Source organism: Diabrotica undecimpunctata, chromosome 9 (genome assembly GCF_040954645.1).
Source record: "Diabrotica undecimpunctata isolate CICGRU chromosome 9, icDiaUnde3, whole genome shotgun sequence".
NCBI classification, from domain to species: domain Eukaryota; kingdom Metazoa; phylum Arthropoda; class Insecta; order Coleoptera; family Chrysomelidae; genus Diabrotica; species Diabrotica undecimpunctata.
This window is the reverse complement of record NC_092811.1, coordinates 127,349,406-127,373,574: the sequence shown is the minus strand read 5'-3', so window position 1 is coordinate 127,373,574 and position 24,169 is coordinate 127,349,406. Positions and strand designations below refer to the sequence as shown.

Sequence of the window (24,169 nt, the reverse complement as noted above, 5' to 3'; positions counted from 1 at the left end):
GAATTCTTTTGAAATATAATTGTTAATCCGTACTTGCTGTGTACGTCCCATCAGAAAACTTTTAATCCAAATAACAATGAGGTCACCAAAGCCAGATGCATGAAGTTTGTGGACCAAAAGATTATGATTAACCTGGTCAAAGGCCTTTGAGAAATCAGTGTAAACGCTGTCGACCTGAATTTTATTCTCAAATGCACCCAACAAGTATTGTTGGTAATTGACAAGGTTTGTTACTGTTGACTTCCCGTTAGAAAATCCATGTTGTTCATCAATAATTATGTTTCTGCAAGCCCAGGTGAGATTTATCGATACCAATTTATCAAGAAGTTTTGGGATTGCTGATTGAATAGTTATACCTCTATAGTTGTTAACACACTCGCGATTGCCAGATTTATAGATGGGTGTAAGAAAACTATTTTTCCAATATTGTGGAAATACAGATGATGATAATGATAAATTGAAAATTTGTTGTAAAGGTTTACAAAGGGAAAAAATACAGTTCTTAATAAGGGCTGCAGGTATACCATCAGGTCCCGAAGAATATGTAGTTTTTAAACTCATAATCCCCTCGAAAACATCAGTCACACTAAACTTCAGAATCTGACAATCCACACTATAGTCCAATTTAAAATTAGGTACATTATACTCACCATCATTATATGTACCTGAAAAATAACTGGCAAAAAGATTCAAAAGATTTCAACAATTAGTCAGGACATACAGCCACATGTGACTGCAGCTCTCCAGAAGCCACAACTTAATTGGAGGACCTAACAGCTAGAACACACAAGCAGCCCCTCGAAGCAATAAGTAGCACTTATTAACTATTAAGCTTTGGCAGGGTTAATTATTGTTTTTTTATTTCTTTTAAATAAATATGTTTGGTTATAATTTGTCTTATTTGCTATTAACTGAGAACTCAGGTTCAATCCCTAGTTTAAGACAATACGAACTCACCCTTGAGATACTGAATAGGCAAGGTATAGACGATAAGCTCCCATGGTTGATTGAGGTATTATTTTTACAATAGTACTTCAATTCTCTTTGGTAGTCTTATCGTTACACATTGATAAATGAAAGATATATGGTGATGATGATACAATTTAAAATATTTAATATTGAATATTGTATTTATATAGAATTAAACCACAAAATGGATTGTAATAAAAATTACATTATTCATTTTTTTTGGCATTTCGATCTCCAATCCGGACTTCATTTTAAACAACCTTATTATAAAACAAGGAGTTATTTTTAACCTGTACCAGTTTATTAACTGGCACTTTGTTTCGGCTAATTTGACAGGTGACTTACTTGGCCACGATCGTTTAGACAAATAGCCATGTTTTGATATGAATTTCTGAGGGTTATGTTGTCCTCTCGGATTGATATTAAATTCTAATTTTTGTTTGTTTATGTAGTCAATTATACATTAATTTCTGATTGTGTAGTTAATTCTTTTAGTATTTTCAACAAGAGTAGGCTGTATTCTGTTGATGGGTTTGCTACTATTTACTGCATTTTCAAATACTATGTAGGAACCAAAATACCACACTACCATATCCATACTACATTATGTACAAATGTAATTAGGGCAGTGGAAGAATATAGAACTAGTGATGGTCAAATATTGGACAAAATAAGAATAAAAAAGAGATAAATATAATTATCTGAGAGATACATAAACGCCGAATAAGTATCGAAATCAATACTCTTAAAGAAAAAGCAATGAAAATGAAAGATATAAGTAGCATTGACGCCTATATGATGCTTTTTGAACCAACAACTGGTCTAATTCAATATTATCGGTCACTTAATCAACCTTTGAAAATATCAAATGTTTATTTTAAATAGACGATAATAACTTTTAGCAAATATTTCTTCCCGATGCATAACATAGTATTATCATAAAGACATTATGTGATAACGAGTAAGTCAGTTCTACAAATCGGTAAAGAAAATGGTCTGATTGGGTTTCTTTTAACCTAACATCTACAGTGTGTTGTGATCACGTAAAATTCCTGTAAACTGTAGCAATAACTTCAAAGTAAGTGCGTATTTTTATTAAAAAATTATTTTAGGCTACGCTTCGTTAATTATTTTGCCCATCTTAATTTTGTAGCCCAGCACTTTAATTATTTGCTGTAGTTTTGTAGTAATAATATATTTAATTCTAAAATATTTTACGTAAAACATTCTCTTCTTGCATCTTTTCTATTCTTCAGCTTTTTAACTCTTTTTTTAACTTCAAGCGTGTTATATTAAGTGCGTAAACAGCGTGTTTTTGTTATTTCTGGTGTGTCTACCTTTAAAGTTTTGCATGTAGGTCACTTTAATGTAGAATAGTGGGACTAACAGAAGAACAGAATATATTATTTTTAGGATTTTGGTACGTGCCACCTTTATCTCTACAAAATGAAATTAACATTAATTATAATGTTTATTAAAATATACATAGGGCTAGAAAGAAGTAAAAATCTCGATATTTTCGTTGTTAGAACTCCAACTCAATTGTCAAATATCAAATTTAATAAGTTTAATAGCCATGTTTTGATATGAAATTGTGAGGGTTATGTTGTCTTCTCGGATTGATATTAAATTCTAATTTTTGTTTGTTTTTAATAATAGTATGTCGAACCAAAAGCATCAAGCGATTCCCTTTGATGCGTCTCGGAAAAACCGACAATTCACGGGACGTAGGCAATCATAGACAATATTGAGCAAGTATAGCTAAGGATGCCTTCTACACAGTCGTTATCGCGCTTAATTGTCTGTAATCGTCAAATATGAAGAGGATCCACATAGGCGGTGGTCTCCAATCAACGCCGTACGCCGTATGCTTGTACAGTGATTGCCCGCTGCATTCAGCGTGTTTATTGGAGTCTAACTCCTTAAGCCTCGTTGGCGACATGATTCTAATTTCAGATAGTTTCAAAAAAGCCCAAGAAATACGTTAACAGATATTTTTTTTGTAAATTTATTAAATAAAAAATATCCCACACCCTTTAAAACGCATTTCTATCGATCAAAATGTTTCAATTATAAGGAAAATTTTGACCGCGTTAGTAGTGACAATGCATCGACTGTTTTTGTTTCTTTTTATCTAATGTTAAAGTTCGCAAGATAAGAGTCTCAGTTTCTAGAATTGCTGGAACACCGTATCGTATAATTCTAAGTGTCGACTTACGTTTGTAGCTCAATATTATTGTTTGGTGATGAGTTATTAGGTTGGTTTTTTGGATTTTCACGCCAAAGGTGAGTGTTTGGGATATTTGTTCACAAATTCGTTTACTGATGTTAATTTAGAACCTAGAGGTTAAGAAATATAAGTTCTTAAGTTAGTTTCAAGAACTTTTTGTTTTTACGGCATTTTGTGTAATAGTTTTTTCTTGTGTCACTTTTTCACCACTATATAATCTGGCTTTTAATTTTTTCGTCATGTATCTGTATTAAACTGCCTCCACTTTATGCAGCAGATTGTTTGATTATATAATTTCTCCACGACTATTAGTAAACATAATAATTCCAAAATTATTTGTATTAACAAAAAACTATGATTCCCAGTCATTAGGCAGAATATTTATTTACTTCTTATGTGTTTTGCACGTATTTTCATTATATTGGTATATAACAGGGATATTATGGGGGTTCTACAACGAGGGACATTGTAAATATTTTATACAGCATACAATACACTAGGGCGGATCTGTGAAAAAATCGACTATGTACATTTGAATGTAAGAGGTGGCATTCAGATTTTTACAGAAAAAGTTGTGTTATAACTTACGTAATAATAATTGACTTCCCTCTCAAAAAGGTTAAGAACAAAAATAAAAAAATATTGTTCTAAAGCTATTTTCTTGTGGCATCTTAAAGTAATTACTATTTTAATGGGAATAAGTCACAAGATTGTTTCGGAAATTCTCAAAATACAAACATTAGTAAATAAACAAATATTGTTTTTTGTTACTTTGTGAATAGAATAAGATGAGCCAATGTCGCCAACATCTCTAGAAGATAGGCTCATTTAGAAGAAGATTAGCCGATATATGTATGGAAGATTTTTATTTTCGATATTTTCGTTGTTGTTTCATTTGCGATATAAAGCAAACGTATCAACAAATTAAGGTAAATAAGGAATTTTGAAACTATAAAGGGTGGTCTGGAGATCGGATTTTTCTAAAACTCTCCAAGAGTTTTTACAATGTACCGTTACTTAAGGCACTTTTTCTTCGTTTTATTTTACTTAAAAAAATCTACAAGAGTAACTTTTTTATCTACTTACCTTCTGCAGTGAGCACACGATTAGCTTTTAAAGCTCGATGGTTATTCGCTAGACAAATCAACAACATCAGCAACCATCTTCGTTTATTTTCAAGGCTTTGGCTCAGACATTTTGATATGTTGTTCGTTGACAAAGAGGAACCTTCCATTTTTACGGTATTAGGCCTAAAATGGAACCCTATGACTGACTTCTTTTCTTATTCTTCTCGTCCCTTTGACAAACCTTGTACAAAGCGTATTCGTTTGTAAATCAGTCGTATTTTTTTTCTATCCTCTTATTTTTATTAATTTTCCATGTCTTTGTCCTAGTCAAATGTCTTCTACAACCGTTGTGGTACTTCAATGTATCCTGGGATGATAAAATATCTGAACAGATACATCTGACCTCTGTACTTGTATGTGTTACATTTCTGGTGTTGTTTCTATACAAGAACATCTATCACAAGATCGGAGCTCTTGACAGCTATACTGCTAAATGATCTAGTTACTTTTGTCAACAAGCCTCGTCCAATTTTCATACTCGCTCTGACACGACAAGATTGGAGCTCTTGGCAGCCATATTGCTGGCTGATCTAGTCACATCTGTCAAAGAGTTCTCCTTCCAATCTTTCGATATTTGATTTGACGTGACAATTGCGCTTTCTTGAGCTATATTTTCTACCCACAAATTGCCCATTATATTAAACACATGCAAGAACTGATACCGACCCATCTGTCGCAGGATTGGAGCTCTTGGCAGCTATACTGCTTCTCCTTTCGATCTTCTGATGTTTTGTCTGATTCGGCGATTGCGCTCCCTCGAGCTGATTTTTCGACCCATAAATTGTCAATCGTATTCAACACATGTAAGAACTGATACCACGCTCTACTCGGCATTATATGCCTTCTAATCAAAATCGCTCTGATTGTGCTAGTCGTGTTTTTTCACCAGCACAATTGTTACACTTTTTACCAAACTGGCATTTTCATACCGTGGAGCGCATCAAAATATTAATACTCTCCGGCTGTCATCGAAGACTCTCTTCTAAATGTGACACCACGCCGGGATTTCGACGCTAAAAGAAACAAATGGTAAAAAGAGAAAAATTCAAGGAACCGGCTCTAATTATGCTAAATAAGACCAATTATGTCGCAAATTCCTCGGAAAAATGCAATAGGACTCATAGTCGGTTCACAATTTGTCGATAGCTCACTACAAGTTTAACCTAATTAGAGAACTAAAATACAGAGAGGATAGATAATACAATATAATAGTAAAAACCAACCTGAAACTGACGGTTTAAGATGTTTCGACTAACCCACCTTACATCTGAAAGAATACAATACCTTATAATCCGATTACGAAGGTATTTTGCTTACTGATGACCGACCAGTGTCGTAGAGTATGTGATTGAAACATTTATCTGAACTATATAAATATATTTTTTAAATTGTACTTATGTAAATTGTATTTTTGTTTGAATAAAACTTTCTTTATTTTATTCAATAATAAAAAGTTTCTTGCCATTTTTAGAAGATACATTTATTTAATTAGGAAGAAAGGCGCCAAATGTCGCCTAGCAAAACTTCAATGTGTTTTAAATGTATCCATTATATATTTTGTATAATATTTTTGAAAAATTTAAACGCAAAATGAAAGATTACATTATTACTGAGGGCAGAAAGTGCCTGAAAACTTCTACAATGTTTATTTTAATATGTTATGTAACAGGGGTGAAAAAAAAGAGAAAATATAGTATAATTTTTAATTGAAAATATTGCATGCAAAAGAAACTTTTTATTTATTCTAATAAATATTTCATTCTGCCTTTAAATTTTTCAAAAATGCTTTTTAGTTTTCTCAGGAATAAAAAAAATGGATACATTTAAAACACATTGAATATTTTGACAGGCGACATTTTGCGCCTTTTCCCTTTAATACCTTACGATTACAACTACTATTACTTACCTTATATACTTACGATTAGAAAACTATTTAAGTTCAAAATAAATAGGATCAACTTCGGAATCTGAGTCGTCTTGAGGGTTAAAAATTAGCTGTTGTGACTCTACGGTCGCATCAATTATGTTATCAAGATCCCACATTTTTTGTTCTTCTTCTCTTATATGTCTTACTGCATCTTTCCAGTTTGTTCTGTAATATGTTGTAAAGACTCGTACAGCAATTCACGTACAACTTGTATTTTATATGACGTATTTTTTCTAGCCACATAACTTTTCATTTGTGCCTAAATGAGTTTAATTGGATTTATTGCGCAGTGGTAGGGATGAAGTCTAAGGACTGTGATGTTTCGCCTTTCCGCCATTTTGTCAACTACGTATTTCTTGAACTTAGATTTGTGTTGCCGGGCAATTTTTAAAAGTTCTGCTTTTACCATTCCATCTTCGTAGGCAGATACTTATTCCGCAGCCAGTCAAGAATATCCTGTTTCTTCCACGCAGTCGTTGGAAGTCTTTCTACTAGTCGTGAATGATAAGGTGCATTATCTAATACTATAATTGAATTTGGTGGTATGTGTTTAATCATCTGCTCAAAATACTCTTCGAAAACATCAGCTGTCATCTCCTCGTGATAGTCTTTGTGCTTTTGGACTGAAATTCCAACAAACCATGCTTAACAAATCCTTTTTCACTGCCAATGTGAGAAATTATTAATCTACTGCCTTTACCAGAAGGTGGGGAGATACCAGTAGACCAACCTTCCATAAAGGCTTGCCTGGAGCTTAATATATTTTATCTGACCAAATGTTTTTTAGAGTATGACCTAAGTTTACTCCGTTTCACCCTGGTAGAAGATTGGCCTTCCTTCAGCCCGAATTTTCGTATGGATCTTAGATAATTTCTTCTCCAACATTTTTATCTCCTCCCGGTCAATCAAAAGTGATTTTCGGTCTGATTTCTCATACCGGAAATTTAATTCTTTTAAAACTTGCCACAATTTAGTGCGTCCGATATGAGGCAAATTCAGGTCGTTTCTAAAATTTTGTTTAGGTTTGGTATTTATTTTTTGAAAAAAAATGCACGAATTTTCCTTCGAATCCCATTTTTGGCAAATTCATCAATTTCAATGGGCTTTTTCCCTCTCTTTAAGTGTTCGTTGTGTTTGGGTTAGCTATACCGTGTTTTTTCTTTCTGATAGGAACCTATATATAGTTGACTCCCTACGCTAGTCATGTTGGCACAACTTTCGACTGTTGCGAACAGTGTTTGTGGGATTCTGAGAAACCAGAGCATCGTGAACATTCAGGAAAATAGTCTTCTCTCTTGGTGAATAGACAGACTTACTGACTGTACACAATAGTACTGGTGTAAAACTTAATGATGTTGATGATGAAGCCATCAAAACAATCCAACAAAACGAGTACGAGCGAAAGGTACGTATATGTTCGTAGGTATATAGAATAAAAAATCACTCTCGCACTGCATATAATTCGCAAAAGAAATATTCGAGACGCTAATTACTGCCGTAGACGCAGAAACACCGACGAGGCGTAAATTACATGCGATCAAAAACGTACTAAACAAAAAAATTGTTTTCGTTCGTAATAACTTCACCCTTTCAAGTTAAGTTTCGAATATAAACTGAACATACGAGGCACGTGGCCAAGCCGGCATCTTTATACCCATTATATTATTAAAAATATGGGGAATTCCATCCTAATTATCTTGCAACGAATAGTACCTTCGGATATGAATTTCAGGTTTTCTAGTAAAGTGATTAAACGCGAAGATTAGTATTGAAATATACAAAGAGATAAGGTATTCTTATTTACAAAATTGTAAATGGTTAAATTCTTATTTTTATAATATAATATAATATAATAACCAACATTAGCCGTAAATGTAAAACGCATTAATTTTATTGAATAAACACCTCAGGAACGCCTATGATGATACAAATTTTACGACGGTTTTATGACTTTCAGACACATTTCGTGCTCTCAACAATTTGTGAACGGATTTTAGTTATCCATATTAAAAGAGGAAGTTACCAAAAGAAAATAATAAAATACTACTATTAGTAAGTCAGCAACATATTGAGGATACATCATTTATGTTTTTTAAATAACAAAAGTATAAAATCAGAGTTTGGTGTTTATTGAGAGTAAAATAAATGTAAGACCAATTACTATACCATGTCGGGATAGTATTATGAGGTTTTTTTTCTTGTGTTTTCCTCATAATTTACTAAGAAATCACTAACAGGGGAATTTTACTATGATCATGGCACGTAGTTGTCTTTTTAGAGACGAATTACATGCTATGATTTTTTCTGACGAATTTTTTTTAAGTTAAACTTGATTTCATGTAATCAAATGTCCACAACAAAGTCGTCCCAGGAACGCAACTCAACAATATTGTCAATATCATTTTAAAGTCGTGTACTTTAAAAAGTATAATGAATGTCTGAATTGTCAATATAAATGAGTCAAATAAAATTAAATTATTAGAAAAACTTTTTACCAAGTAACAAAAAACACAATTTGTTTAATTTATTAATGTATATACTTTGAGAACGAGTTCCAAAGTAGAAATTGAAATGTCAATAAACTTATTTTCACCGTCATTTCGGCTTATTCCCATTAAAACAGTAATTTCTTAACTAAAACTTTCACATCTAATATACTAAAAATAAAGATATATCATCTAATCGAATTTCTCTACTTTTTCTTTAATATTTATGGTGCTTAAACAACATCCTTGTTACTTATTTGATCATCACTCTTTCAGCAGATTCGACATCCTCTTCTTAAACTAGTATTGTAATATTTCGTTTCATTATGAAGAGCGTATGCAATGACTTGTTTTCACTACGTGACATTTACTATAAAACACGATTAAATATATCTTGAAACAATATACAATCAAATAAAAAATTGCTCACAACATTTAATCTAAATACGGCATTGTTTTATATAAGAAACCCGTAAAAGTAATCTTCTTTGTGTTTTAATAATGAAATTCCAATTTTGATCTAGTTGGTTCAGGAAAAGCAAAACTCATTTCACTTTAGAAAAGCTCAGCACAGAAGCGTGTCTTTTTTTTGTATCATTGTTGATGTCTTTAATTAATTCCATGTGCCGTTTTTGCGTACCGCCGTTCTTTTGTAAGGGAGGTCCAATCGATAATTAATTTTAAAAGACATCACTGCCTTCTAAGATTAAAATATCTCTTTTCACCTAAACGGATATCGGCGAATTCTTCTTATACCGCTTCGCAAGGGTGATTCTTCAAAGTTTTAGTAGTTGGTACGGGCTATATGCTAATGAATGCGCTAGATAACTAAGGACTAGTATATAATTACGTCAATTATAAGGAAATAACTAGATACTAGGGTAAACTGTCCTACAGTGAACCACTCTTTGTATAGATGTTTAGTACTACTTTATGTTAATTGTAATATTTCAGAAAACTTATTGAACAGAAAGATAACATATTAATCCTTTATCTGTATTATGATTTTACTACTTAACAATTATTTTTATGTATATAAGATACTATTTACATAATAGCCTGAATGGTTCAATGGGCACTATGTTGTGGACACAGTGAACCACTAGCCATTATTGTACACTGTGAATCATATACCTAAATAAAACTAATGTACAGATCATGACATTGTTTTATTAACGATACAACACAATGGCAATCGCTGTGACATGTTACACGTTTCCACCTCTATATTGTCCCTCTATATTGACCTCTATATTGACCCCCACCAAGTGTTGCAACAGTTAAAAATACCATTAAACATTTTCAAACTTCGGGATAGGTAAACAGTTGTAAAAAGTGTTATGAAGGTAATGAACCACGTGTTAGACCTGTCGATGAGGATCGTAAAACAGGGATATTGATATTTGTGCTTTTGTGGAAGCTAGTGAACCCTGCAATAGTGTACAAATTGCTAGGGAAGTTGAATGCTCGAACTGTCCAGGGAGTTCATTTCTCTGTAAGCATTACACTTACATTTACACATTAATTTATTGTTTTTTTTTATTTAAAAGTACAAGTGACATTAAAGAATATTACTTATTTACTTACTTATTAATTTTTACACATTAATTTTATTGTTTTTTTTTTATTTAAAAGTACAAGTGACATTAAAGAATATTACTTATTTACTTACTTATTTATTTGTATTGCTATTAGGGCTAACCAATAACCAAAAAATTAGTTTTAGAGCATTATAATAAATATACTCTAGATATTGATCTAGATCAACTCAGACTGCGATTTTTCAATTTGTCTGGGATATTTTGAAATGTAGTGAGATTGGTCATATGGCTTTGGGTCTCTTTTTGGACCTATCAAAGGCATATGACTGTTAAGTGCATGACCTATTATTTGATAAATTGGAGAAATATGGTATACGTGGACCAGCATTGAACTGGTTTAAGTCCTACTTGGCAAATAGGAGACATTTAGTAAAAATACATAAAAACACTAAAATAGGCATCTCATCTGAAAGCACTATCAATATTGGAGTACCACAAGGAAGTGTGATTGGTCCTTTACTGTTTGTGATCTATATCAATGATCTTCATGGTCTAATTACTAATACTACTTCCAGCATAACAAATTATGCAGATGATACAAACATTTTAGTCAGTGGTAAAGACATGTCTGTTCTAAGCGTTAATGCTAGTTTAGAGTTCCAGAAAGCTAAAGACTGGTTTTCTATGAATAGGTTGGTTTTAAATCAAAATAAAACAGATCTTCTTTTGTTTAAGACAAATTATGCACATTCAGATATGCCAAACAGTATTATTGTAAATAATGACACTTTAAATATTAGCAGCAGTACCAAATTTTTAGGATTATATATTGACAGTTTTTTATGTTGGAATAAACATGTTGACCAGTTATGTATGTCTTTGCAGTAAAGTGATTTACAGCTTTGGAATTCTAAAAAAATACATGAATAGTAACTCATTAAAAACAGTATATCATGCTAATTTTGAAGCAAAATTAGATATGGTCTAATAAATTTTGGCCACAGTAGGGACATAAATAATGTATTTCTGGTTCAGAAAAAAATAATCAGAATTATGTTTGACTTAAAAAGTAGGGAATCATGTAGAGGGCATTTTAGAAGTAATAATATTTTAACAGTTTACGCTGTATTTATTCAAGAATGCTTACTGTTTCTATATAAGAATAAAATACTCTTTAGGAACTTTGAGCCCAATAGTATAGTAAATACCAGGTTATATAATTATAAAATTCCAATACACAGGTTAATTATAACAGAAAAAAAACGCTCTTTATTGCTGCATCAAATTGTTTAATAAACTGGCTGAACCTATTAAAAGGGACGAAAGATTAAGTTTGTATAAACATCAAATATTTAAATTACTGGTAGCTCTTGAGCCATATTCTGTGGAGGACTATTTGTATATGTAACGGTTAGGAATAAGTAAATAATATTTTCGTTTGTGACACTGTTTTTTTTAAATAATTTTATGTTCACGGAATGTATATTATTTTCTAAAAATAAAGATATTGTTATGTTATGTTATTGGATTGCAATAAATTTTAATTCCTATGGTCAACAAAACAATGTCGTTATCTGTATAAACAAAAAGATATTTCTCGTAAATTTACAAACAATTTAATATATTTCGATGTTAGACATATTATTAACAGAACCAAACAAAATTATTTAACCTAACATAACGTTCTTATACATTTTGGATCTAATATGAACAAAAGAAGACATATTTTACTTGAGATTAAAAAAGAAAAAGCGCAGTTACACATTACCGAACATTGAGATCTATAATTTAAAAATAATAAAAAGAAGTCTTGGTCCTTGAGGTGCTACCATGATCCAAAGGTTTGGTAAGATCATTTTCAAGTCACATTTCAAAACAGTAGATATATCAGAAGTATCAGGCATAATGAGACAATATTGTGATAAACTTTTCTTCCTCAAGAAACTAACTTCGCAATCTGTATCATTGACTGTTAAAACTTTTGCAATGTAGTAAATTATATCCTTTTTTTCCTGGAATTGTACCAAAACAAACTTTCCCTCAACAGGATCTCTCGTAAGATGTCCCACCCTTCTATAGCGTTTTGCATATTGTCCTCATCTGAAATTTCGTCCGACATAACATCATCACTTTCCAAGATAAAGAACCATTAGATTCGGACTCGGAAGTGTCTTGTAACATTTTTCTTACTACTTTTTTCATTTTTTGTTACATTTCTTTGTTTTCATTTTTCGCTTTCTGGTCATTTTTTTTTCAATCTCTTCTTTTTTTGGAGTGGCCGGTGCTATGATACTTTTACCCTTTTTCTATTCTTTCTTAAAGTTTTCTTTGGTCGAGCTTTTAAAGGTGGGCGGAATTGTGCTGGTGGTATAAATTCCCTGCTATTTCTTATTAATATTAAGTGATTTAAGAGTCAGCATTTTCTATATCTTCACTATAATAAGTTTCTTTGAATTGCGAAACGCGATTTTCTTCCTCAACTTATGGACCAACGACATTCTCATCTTGTAAATGATGAACGTCTTCAACTTGTAAACTGTCAACTTCCTCAATTTGGGGACGATCAGTTACTGTGCTCGGTAAGAAGTCAATTTTAGTAAAAATCATTTTATTAAAGGGATATATTCCTGTTTTTCTGAAACTAGTTGTTATATATGTAGGTATTATGGCCTTGAGATATGCTTCGCCGATGAATTCTCCCACATTATAAATGGATACCGGTTGACCTGGATTTCTCATCATCCAAGAATCCATGCTAGCGTTGTAAAAACTTTTAAAATGGTTTAAATAATCCCACATCAAGAGGTTGTGTTTTATCCCACGAATGATGGGGGGGGGGGGGATTAACGTAAGAATAGTAATACCGTGTGCTTCTGATAATTATAAAGATTCTACAGACAGGTGTGATTCATAATTATCAAGTATTAGTAAGAAAGGATTGTCTGTTAAAGATGAAGTACATTTTATGAAATGAAGACTTTTAGGAATAATTCTGAATTCATCCAGCCGCTTGGAGCGGCCAAACCCGGCCGCTTAAAAATCTTAAAAATTTTCTTAAGAAACACGATAACAGGGTGAAGTAATATTAGCATTAGCACATATTATAGCACATGTACTGCATAACACTCCTTTCTCGAAACTTGTAACTTTCAAAAGACATCTTATTTCTTTTGGTGCCAGGACTTTTGGTGGTTTTTGAACAGTCGTCGTTGATGTCTCGTCTAAATTTTTAAATACGTGTTCCACTACTGAAATTGGGATGACGCTTCAGAACCTCTTCAAGATTCGTAAAATATTTATCGATTTTATGTTGATTAAAGCCCGTTGCTCGGTGCTGCTGCCTCGGTGGAACTTTCTGGTGCTCTCAGGGTTAAATTGAAATGACGCTTTCGAAATGATCTAAGCCATTCAGTCCCTGCTATTTTGTGTTGTATCCAAGAATTTGGGACCTTTATTTTATTCATTATTGCAGTCTTAAGCTAATTGGATGGATGTCAAACCTGGACCCTAACCAAGGCAAACATGAATAAACTAGCCACAACAGAAAGAACAATGGAAAGAGCAATGTTAGGTATACGATTGTCAGATAAAAAGAGGAACGACTGGGTAAGATCCAAAACAAAAGTCGAGGACATAGCAACAAAAATTGCCAAAATTAAATGGAGCTTTGCGGGCCACACTGCTAGACAAAAAGACCAACGTTGGAATACTACAATAAAACATTGGAGACCTTACGAAAGTAAACGACCAAGAGGAAGACCACAGATGAGATGGGTTGATGATATTAAAAGAATAGCCGGAAGTAATTGGAAATATGTTGCTCAGGATAGAGACCGATGGAAGGAGTTGGGAGAGGCCTATGTCCAAACATGGACGACAAAAGGCTAAGAAGAAGAAGAAGAAGAAGCTAATTTGTGACGGTCTATATTACTTAATCCATACAATGGATATATACACTCTTTAAGATAGTTTATCAGGGTTTGCTCTTGATCGGCATTAAAAATTTGATTCACGTTATAGTTAGGAACTAACGAAATATCCTGTCCTCCTGCATTTATACTTTTTAGATAATACCTTCTTAGAGTAGGATAGGGAATTCCCCAAACCTAAACAGCTTTTCTGATTGTCTCTCCAGTGTTAATAAGCTTTAAAGCTGCCGCCATGTTTGCTTTTGTGTGGGTTGCTATTTTTCGAGGGGTATATTTCCGGGCCATGCTGTGAAATAAATAAATAAATATTACTTCATTATCAATGTCTATATTAAAGCGGTACACAGTGAACCATGGTTCACTGCCCTCGTTTCCCCTAATAACCCCAACTTCAGCAAAAGATCCAAAAGAGACGCCGAACGGAGAGTGGAAGATATATTCTATTATCCCCAGGCCCACTTGGAACCACATCCTCACCCGATGATGGCCCCTGTGACTGAAAACACCGTCAGGCAGATGTGTAATATTGGAAAAAACACAGCTCCTGGCCCTGATGGCATCCACAGAAGATGCCTTATAAATCTTCCAAAAAATATTATCCCATTGCTCACCAACATAATCAATGCATCTCTTACGCTGAGTTATTTTCCAATTCCATGAAAAATGGCCAGCACAGTCATGATTCCCAAACAAGGGAAAACCCTCACCAACCCTGAATCGTATAGACCTATTTCTTTATTGAGCACCCTAGGTAAAGTCTACGAGAGAATCTTTAAGGACATACTCGTAGAATTCCTAGACGCTCACTTTGCCATTCCTAACTACCAATTCGGATTCAGGGCTGAACACTCCACGCAAAATACATTGATTGAAGCAACAACTTTCATTTCACAATTATTTAACGAAAGAAACCACGTCATAGGCATATTCCTAGACGTCCAGAAGGCATTCTATCAAGTCTGGCACACAGGCCTGGTCGAAAAACTTCACCTTGCTGGATTGCCCACACCTTTCGTTAAACTAATTAATTCCTATCTCTCTCATCGGACCACCAGGATCAAAGTAGGCGGTATATTATCCACACCCTTTACTCCACAAGCTGGAGTACCCTAGGGCTCAATTTTTGCTCCAATACTATACACAGTCTATAATAGTGACATCCCCCGCCCACAACATAGATCGGAGACCCTTCTATTGTACGCTGATGACACTGCTCTCCTCACGTCAGGATCACATAGAGAGTGTAGACAAAGAGCTCAGAACTATCTAGTCAGAGTCATTAAATGGTGCAATAAATGGAGGATGACCATAAATCCCTCCAAAACACAATTAATTTTATTCAAATCTTCAAATTGTCGCATGTCCGGGGCCGAATAACTCTGTGAATAACTCGGTTTTCTATTTGGGGGTTTATTTAACTAGGACTCTCAACTGGAAAACCGACATTCAAGATACCCTTGACAGGGTAATAACGAGGTTTAAACTCCTGGCAGTGCTAGCCGGCAAATTGGGCAAGACGTCATCTAAAACTTAATTGCACACCTATAAAACTTTCATTAACCTATCATCGAATACAAGGCATGCATCTACGCTTCTGCTAAGACCTATTAAATCAATGCCATCATGGCTACCGAAAGAAAAATCCTCACATTCTGCATCAACACCTATTAAGGACAGAATCCTATCCCTCAGCAGGAGGTATATCCTTCGAACCATCACAGGCTCGAACAACCGAGCAAAGCAAATATTAAAGACACCTTGCAATCGCCGAGGGCAAATACTCAACAGGTTTCCACAAAGAAAAGTTCCGTTCCGTCCAGCTAACCTTCTCCACAACACTGGACACGAACTCCCTGATAAGTATTTTGAAATCTTAGAATCAATCCCCATCAAATATCGCAGCTAACTACTACACGCCAAAAATGCTGATTAAGAGCCGTTCCTATTGTATGGCTGGTAACTCCTTCGACATGTTTGGCACAACTCACCTAAATTCCTCTTGTACGCCTCTTAACACATCGTCCACATATATACGCTACCTTCTGAACCCCAGCTCCTTAGTCCCACTACTTCTCCACACATAACATCATTCATCACATTTTATCATACCTCCATTACTCCGAAACAAAAAAGAAGTACCCTTTCCTAAAAGAAGCGAAAAGCTTAAACAAGGTTAAAACTCTATATCCAAATCCAAGGTTCACTGTGGTACATAATTCACTGTGGGAGAGTTTATCCTACTCATATTTTCAATAAATACTTTTTTCGTCATTTTATGCCTTTACTGTTTGCTAATCAAACAAAAAAGTTATTTAATATATAAACGATTTCCAGTGGATAAATCCGTCAGACGAACATACAACAACAATACTGAAAATTGCGTCCATCGATTAGCGAAATGCCAAATAGTTCGGCCAGAATTTATCCACAACCTGAACCGACTCACATAAGCATTTAAACTTGGCAACTTGGAAAGCTTCCAAAATAAACCACTTGAAGATTCTAAATTTTTTATTTTTACTGTGACAACTATGACATAATAAAATACTCAAAACTGTCTTTTTTTTACAGATAGAAATAAGCCATGAACGAGTCAACAATAGACTTCATCAATGAAACCGAATACGAGAGCGATCCATTTGCAAATGTACCAGAAGATGTCATCGAAGGACAATACCCAAGGTCTATCAACGCTCACGGATACTACCTTATGGTCATTACAATAATTAAACTCTTTTTAGTCCTCGCTGTCTTAATCGTTAATATCTTTCTAGTCATTGTCATTCTACGATTTAGAAGACTTCACGCTATACGATCGAATATTTACATTCTAAATATGAGTATATTGAATATCATCTATTATTTGTGTTCTCCACTGTTTTATATCATATGTCATCTCTTTTCTGCATACGAACAAGCGTCTGTTTTAATTTTGCAAACACAAAGTACGCTGTTAACACTTTACACAACATTTGCTCTTACTATGGGCATAGATTGGTTCCTTATGGTGTCAAAGCCACAGCTGATGAAAAGGTTTCAACAACGCTATAAATATGTCATCTTCGCCATTTATATCTTATTTTTCATCGAATGGATCGTGGCTTTTATTTACTCTGAAGTCGAACATATCGCCAGAGCCAATTCCTTTACCATATTTTATGTAATCTATGCAGCTATATTAACTGTTTTAAATATATTAAAAAGACGCATGGAGATCAGACTTGAATCTAAAAATACTGAATATGCTTTTATAGTCAGCAATATTGTTATTTATTGCTATCTTCCAATTTTCCTTTTCCATTTGCTTCTGCTAGTTCCTTCCGCTTTCGTAGATAAGGTTTTATTATATTTGGAAATCATTCCTGAATTTATAGAAACCGGCCACCCAATTCTGGTTATCTATATGTTGTGGCGGTTGAACAAATATTTTAAAATGGCTTTTAGCAAATCTTTTACGAGGTCAGTACAAAGTTATGAAGACGACAATTTGGACGTTTCTGAAAACGACCAAAGAAATCTCTACGAATTTCCCTTAAGTTCGACTCCAGGAGAGGTCCACGCTACACAGTGATCAAATTGTTAATTTTGGCATGACAATAGTATTAAATTTTAAAATAATAAATATAATAATTAAAGTAAACCAATATTATTTTATCCAAATACTATTTTTTTGTTTTTAGTATTCAAGATATGCTGAAAATAATATAAGAAGCAGTGTCAACGAGAATATAGAAACACTAAATATTTACAGTGGAAATCAATAAAGAAAAAAGAAGCAAGAAGTATATTGTCGTCGCATTTCCAGTTGCTATACACTTTGTATCTCCTTAGGCGGCCTGAATAAAAAGAGAGTTTTTGTTTTAATGTGTCCAGGCATTGTTGAGGTGTGTTGTTTTCTGGATCATGTCGTGAGTGTCTTAGAGTGTTAAACAATATTTCTTCAGCTCTTTTGATGATGTTGCTACTTCTTACTCCACGTATGTATTCCGTTATTTGTCCAATGTAGTAATTCAATCTTCCTTAGCAGAAGTTTTTTTCAGGGTGCTATTCTCTTACCAGTCCTTCCGATGTTGGTACCCCGTCGTGTTCTAATCTTAGTGCCTATAACATTAGCAATTGCTGTTGCTGCACAGTAAATCAGCATATACAAATATTTTAATGCGTGTGCTTTTGTGATTTAATTGGGTAGGACTTCAGTATTCACAATTTGTAACAGCGTTTCTAGTTTCTTAGAAGAGTTTATTTTGGTAGGGGTGGTCTGCTAAATGGATTTGTTTTACTAAACTCTTATACGATACGTGCCATCTTGTTTACAAGTTTACAAGTACAACTCGTTTTTGTCATTTTGTGTATTATCAGGTTGAGTTTCTTCAATGAGAAACTCAGGAATCTGATCTTTAGGATTTCCTTAGGGACGGTCTACAACTTGCTCTTGGTTATGAATCTCTCGTTAGATTTTGCTTCTGATCATATTGCGTCTAGTCTCTGGGATAAGATTGTTTCTTATAATTACTCGTTATTGGTCTACTACATCAGTATATTTCAAGGGTATGCACCTACAACAGAAGGAACTTAAGAAGATGTAGAAGAGCTATACCTTAGCAATAATCAAGTCGTAAAAAGGTTGAAAAAGCAAGACCTAACAATTGTTATGGGTGAATTCAACGCCAAAGTTGGGGCCAGCAAAACATCATTGAGAGAAGTACAGCTTTCTGCATGGTCTTGTAGAGATGTTCATTCAGACTTAGCTTTTTTATGTTTTCTAGGAGGTTCTCTCCTAATATTATTATTCCAGATTTAGCCATACGGCTCACACTCCCTCTAAGGGGAAAATTCACTCATCCCAGATACCTACGGTATCAAAAGGATTGAGCTCTGGTGGGACTCTTTCCATGTTATCGAGTCCTAGGTGCCTTGGTATGTCGGTGTATCTCCCAAAAATTTTCGTACGCATCTGTACGTCGAAAGTAACACAGCTTTCTGCATAATCTTATATAGATGTTCATTTAGACCCAGCTTCTTTATGTTTTCTAGGAGGCTCTTCGGGATGACTCCAGTGGTAGAAAGAATAATAGGTATCGTCTGGGTACTTTCCATTCTCCATTGTCTCCTGATTTGTATTTCTAGATCTCTGTACTTGGCGATCTTTTCGTTGTATTTAACACGTAAATTATTGGTGTTGGGTATCGCCACATCAATAAGTGTTGTTTGCTTAGTAATTTTATTAACTAGTATGAGATCGGGTCTATTATGAGCCACTGGTTGGTCTGTAAGCACAGTGCGGTCCCAGTATAGCTTGTAGTTGTCATTTTCAAGCATTCTATCAGGGACGTATTGATAATAAGGAAGATGGTCGGTTTGGAGAAGTCCCAGTTTGTCAGCTAGTTCTTGGTGGATAATCTTTCCTACTGAGTCATGACGGTCTTTATAATCAGTACCGACAAATGCCTGGCAGCCACCGGTAAGATGTTGGATAGTTTCTTGGGCTTGGCATCCATATCGGCATTTGTCATTTTGGACTTGAGGATCTTTAACAATATATTTCAGGTAATTTTTAGTTGGAATAACCTGATCCTGAATGGCAAGTAGGAAACCCTCAGTCTCGGGAAACATCTTTCCTGATGTCAACCAATAGTTCGACGCTGTATTGTCGACATATTCTTGGCTGATCTCATTAAGATGTCGCCCATGCAGAGGTTTACTCATCCAGGCGCGCATTTTGTCTTGCTTAGTCAGGTGGTTTATGCGCATTTCTTGTTCCCTCAGTTTAAGCGGCGTCGTATCATCTACTGCGCAAATTGCTCGATGTAAAGTAGATGTCTCAGCCTGTACCTGAAAATAAGTTCTCAAATTAGCAATTTGTTTATGCAATTGCTCACCTATATCCATAAGTCCTCTTCCCCCTTGATACCGCGGTAATGTTGTTCTCTCTACTGCACTACGTGGATGATGTTTTTGCGCCTTTGTGAGAAGTGTTCTTACTTTCCGCTGAAGACCCTCTATATCCGTTTTTGACCACTTTATAATACCAAATGAGTAGCTCAGCGCGGAACAGGCGTACGTATTTAATGCCTTAAACAAATTTTTACTGTTAAGATATGACCGATTTAGTTGTCTTACTCTTCGCACGAACTCCGAAGTTAGTTCGGTTTTCATTTGTTTATGGTTAATTTTCCGCGCTTGTTTTACTCCGAGATATTTGTACATATCATTTTCACCCATTGCCTCGATGTTTTGGCCATCTTGCATATCGAAACCTCCGGGCTGAACTTTCCTCTGACTATGTTTAGTATACGGCACTTGTCTAGTCCAAAATTCATACTGATATCATTTGAGAAATTTTCTACAGTTTTTAGCATCTCATCTAGGTGGTTTCGAGTGGAAGCCATTAATTTTAAATCATCCATATTCAACAGATGATTAAGCTTCGCTACAACAGTGTTGTTATTTTTGATGCTAAAACCTGAATCAGTAGAGTTCAGCAGCTGAGATAGTAAGTTCATTGCTAGGCAAAACCAAAGTGGACTTAACGAGTCCCCCTGGAAAAGCCCCCGGTTAATAGGGATATCTTCAGTTTCGATATTAATTTCACCCGGTATTTGAAGGTGAATTTTAGTCTTCCACTCTGCCATTATATGCTTCAAAAAGGTCACGAGATTATCATCGACTTTATATATTTTCAATATATCTATAAGCCATTCATGCGGCACTGAATCAAAAGCCTTCTTGTAGTCAATGAAGGCAGTAAAAAGGTTTCTTTTTTTGTTGTATGCCTGGTTAGAAATGACTGAGTCGATAATAAGTTGTTCCTTGCAGCCCATGGACCCCTTAGCGCATCCTTTCTGTTGAGGCTCTATGATATTGTTCAGAGCACAATGTTGGTAGATACGCCGGGCCACACAGGATGTGACAAATTTGTACAAAGTTGGAAGACAAGTAATTGGGCGGTACTTTGCTGGATCTTGGGTGTTACTTTGATCCTTCGGTATTAGATAAGTGGTTCCCTGAGTAAGAAATGATGGTATTTCCTGTGAATTAGAAATAATATTATTAATAAATGCTCTTAAAAGCTCATGAACACTCCAAAACTTCTTTAGCCAGAAGTTTTGAACTCTGTCTGGTTCAGGAGATTTCCAGTTATGAAGCTCTTTGATAATGTTCGAGACTTCTTCAGTGGTGAAAGGTTCTTAAGGAATATTACTGTAGTGTTGACAGTTGTTCGTCGTTTGTTCAATCTATCCAGCATTGTTGTTATGAGTAGCTGGCGTCGAAAGTTGGTTTCCCCAAAACTCATGAATTTCTTCTTGGCTTGGGTAGGATTTATTTACATTTTCTACGGTGGAATTAAGTTTTCTATAGAAAGCCTTCTCTGCATTCTCAAAAAGTATATTGTCGCATTTACGGTTGTTACTAACTTTGTATCTCCTTAGGCGACCTGAATAAACGGAGAGTTTTTGTTTTAATGTGTCCAGGCAGTGTTGAGCTGTGTTGTTCTCTGGATCATGTTGTGAGTGTCTTGGAGTGTTTAGAATTATTTCTTCAGTTCTTTTAATTACTTTTCGACTTCTTACTCCTCGGATGTATTCTGTAATTTGTCCAATATCCCTGCGCAATAATTCAATTTTACTCAGCAGTCTTTTTTCCCAGGGTGCAATTCTGTTTTCAGTCCTTCCGATATTAGTTCCCCGCCGTGTTCTGATCTTAATGCCCATAACATTAGCAATTGCTGTTGCTGCACAATAAATCAGCATATGCAAATATTCTAATGTATGGGCTTCCACGATATAATTGGGTAGGACTTCAGTGTTCATAATTTGTAACAGCGCGCCTAGTTTCTTACAAGAGTTTATTTTTGGTAGCGGTGGTCTGCTAAGTGGGTTTGTACCATTAAACTCTTGTACGGCACGTGCCATTTCTCTTACCAGGCTATCGTGCAACTCGTTGTTGTCCTGCTGCGTGTTAACAGGTTGAGTTTCTTGTATGATGGGCTCAGGAATCTGCTCATTTGGGATTTGATTATGGACTTGATCCACAACTAGCTCTTGGTTATGAATCTCCCGTTCGACTTCGCTTCTGATAGTATCGCGTCTAGCCTCTGGGATAAGATTATTTCTTATAATTACCCGGTATTGATCTGCTATTCGCTGTTCAGATACTTGAATCTCTGGGTACTCCTTGCAAAATTCGGCATACAGTTGTTGTCGATAGCCGATCGTTTCTCGACCGAGGTTCGTCACCTTGTAATAGAAACGCAAAATTATTATTATCCAGATTTAGCCATACGGCTCACACTCCCTCTAAGGGGAAAATTCACTCATCCCAGATACCTACGGTATCAAAAGGATTGAGCTCTGGTGGGACTCTTTCCATGTTATCGAGTCCTAGGTGACTTGGTATGTCGGTGTATCTCCCAAAAATTTTCGTACGCATCTGGACGTCGAAAGTAACACAGCTTTCTGCATAATCTTATATAGATGTTCGTTTAGACCCAGCTTTTTTATGTTTTCTAGGAGGCTTTTCGGGATGACTCCAGTGGTAGAAAGAATAATGGGTATCGTCTGGGTACTTTCCATTCTCCATTGTCTCCTGATTTGTATTTCTAGATCTCTGTACTTGGCGATCTTTTCGTTGTATTTAACACGTAAATTATTGGTGTTGGGTATCGCCACATCAATAAGTGTTGTTTGCCTAGTAATTTTATTAACTAGTATGAGATCGGGTCTATTATGCGCCACTGGTTAGTCTGTAAGCACAGTGCGGTCCCAGTATAGCTTGTAGTTGTCATTTTCAAGCATTCTATCAGGGACGTATTGATAATAAGGAAGATGGTCGGTTTGGAGAAGTCCCAGTTTTTCAGCTAGTTCTTGGTGGATAATCTTTCCTACTGAGTCATAGCGTTCTTTATAATCAGTGCCGACAAACGCCTGGCAGCCCCCGGTAAGATGTTGGATGGTTTCTTGGGCTTGGCATCCATATCGGCATTTGTCATTTTGGACTTGAGGATCTTTAACAATATATTTCAGGTAATTTTTAGTTGGAATAACCTGATCCTGAATGGCAAGTAGAAAGCCCTCAGTCTCGGGAAACATCTTTCCTGATGTCAACCAATAGTTCGACGCTGTATTGTCGACATATTCTTGGCTGATCTCATTGAGATGTCGCCCATGCAGAGGTTTACTCATCCAGGTGCGCATTTTTTCTTGCTTAGTGGTTTATGCGCATTTGTTGTTCCCTCAGTTTTAGCGGCGTTGTGTCATCTACTGCTCAAATTGCTCGATGTAAGGTAGATGTCTCAGCCTGCACCTGAAAATAAGTTCTTAAATTAGCAACCTGTTTATCCAATTGCTCACCTATGTCTATAAGTCCTCTTCCCCCTTGATATCGCGGTAATGTTCTCTCTACTGCACTGCGTGGATGGTGTTTTTGCGTCTTTGTGAGAAGTGTTCTTACTTTCCGTTGAAGACTCTCTATATCCGTTTTTGACCACTTTATAATACCAAATGAGTAGCTCAGCGCGGAACAGGCGTATGTATTTAATGCCCTTATTATTATTATTATTAGTATAAGCTGCTTAATGGCCATAGTACATCTTTGTTTGATATGTCTGGGCAGTAGAGATTGTCTATTTCAGTCGGTATTCTTGCCGTATAGACAATTTTCTCAATATACTATATTAGAAACTATATAAAAGAAATATCATTAAATAGGCAGATAAAAATTTCTAAACAAAAAGGAAAATAAACTTAACAAATTTGCACTAATCGCATAATTGCTTTTAGAGCATATTTGTAGATTTCTGTAGGTACGAAAGTTATTTATTCATTATATTATTTTTAGTTTGTAAATATTTTTATAAAAGTAAAATATACCAGACATTTTGTATATATTCAAAATGATATTTACATTTTCGATTACGATTAATATCGGTATGTAAAAAATCTTTAAATTTCTGCAATACGC

The 24,169-nt window shown here is 34.9% G+C and overlaps 2 protein-coding genes across 4 annotated transcripts in view; one reads left to right on the top strand and one right to left on the bottom strand.

Moving 5' to 3' along the window:
• The window catches only part of LOC140451432 (somatostatin receptor type 2-like), a 1,059,667-nt gene that overhangs the window by 403,197 nt on the left and 632,301 nt on the right, over positions 1-24,169 (bottom strand). The window lies entirely within an intron of this gene.
• Positions 1,890-17,849, top strand: LOC140450010 (uncharacterized). 2 transcript variants are annotated; one of them, XM_072543433.1, is made up of 2 exons: positions 1,890-2,047; positions 16,781-17,849. In XM_072543433.1, the coding sequence occupies exon 2, from the start codon at positions 16,794-16,796 to the stop codon at positions 17,778-17,780; it is 987 nt and encodes a 328-aa protein (XP_072399534.1). In that variant the 5' UTR covers positions 1,890-2,047; positions 16,781-16,793; the 3' UTR covers positions 17,781-17,849. The 2 variants fall into 2 exon arrangements, with proteins under 2 accessions (XP_072399534.1, XP_072399535.1); XM_072543434.1 differs by lacking the exon at positions 1,890-2,047 and adding an exon at positions 3,101-3,255.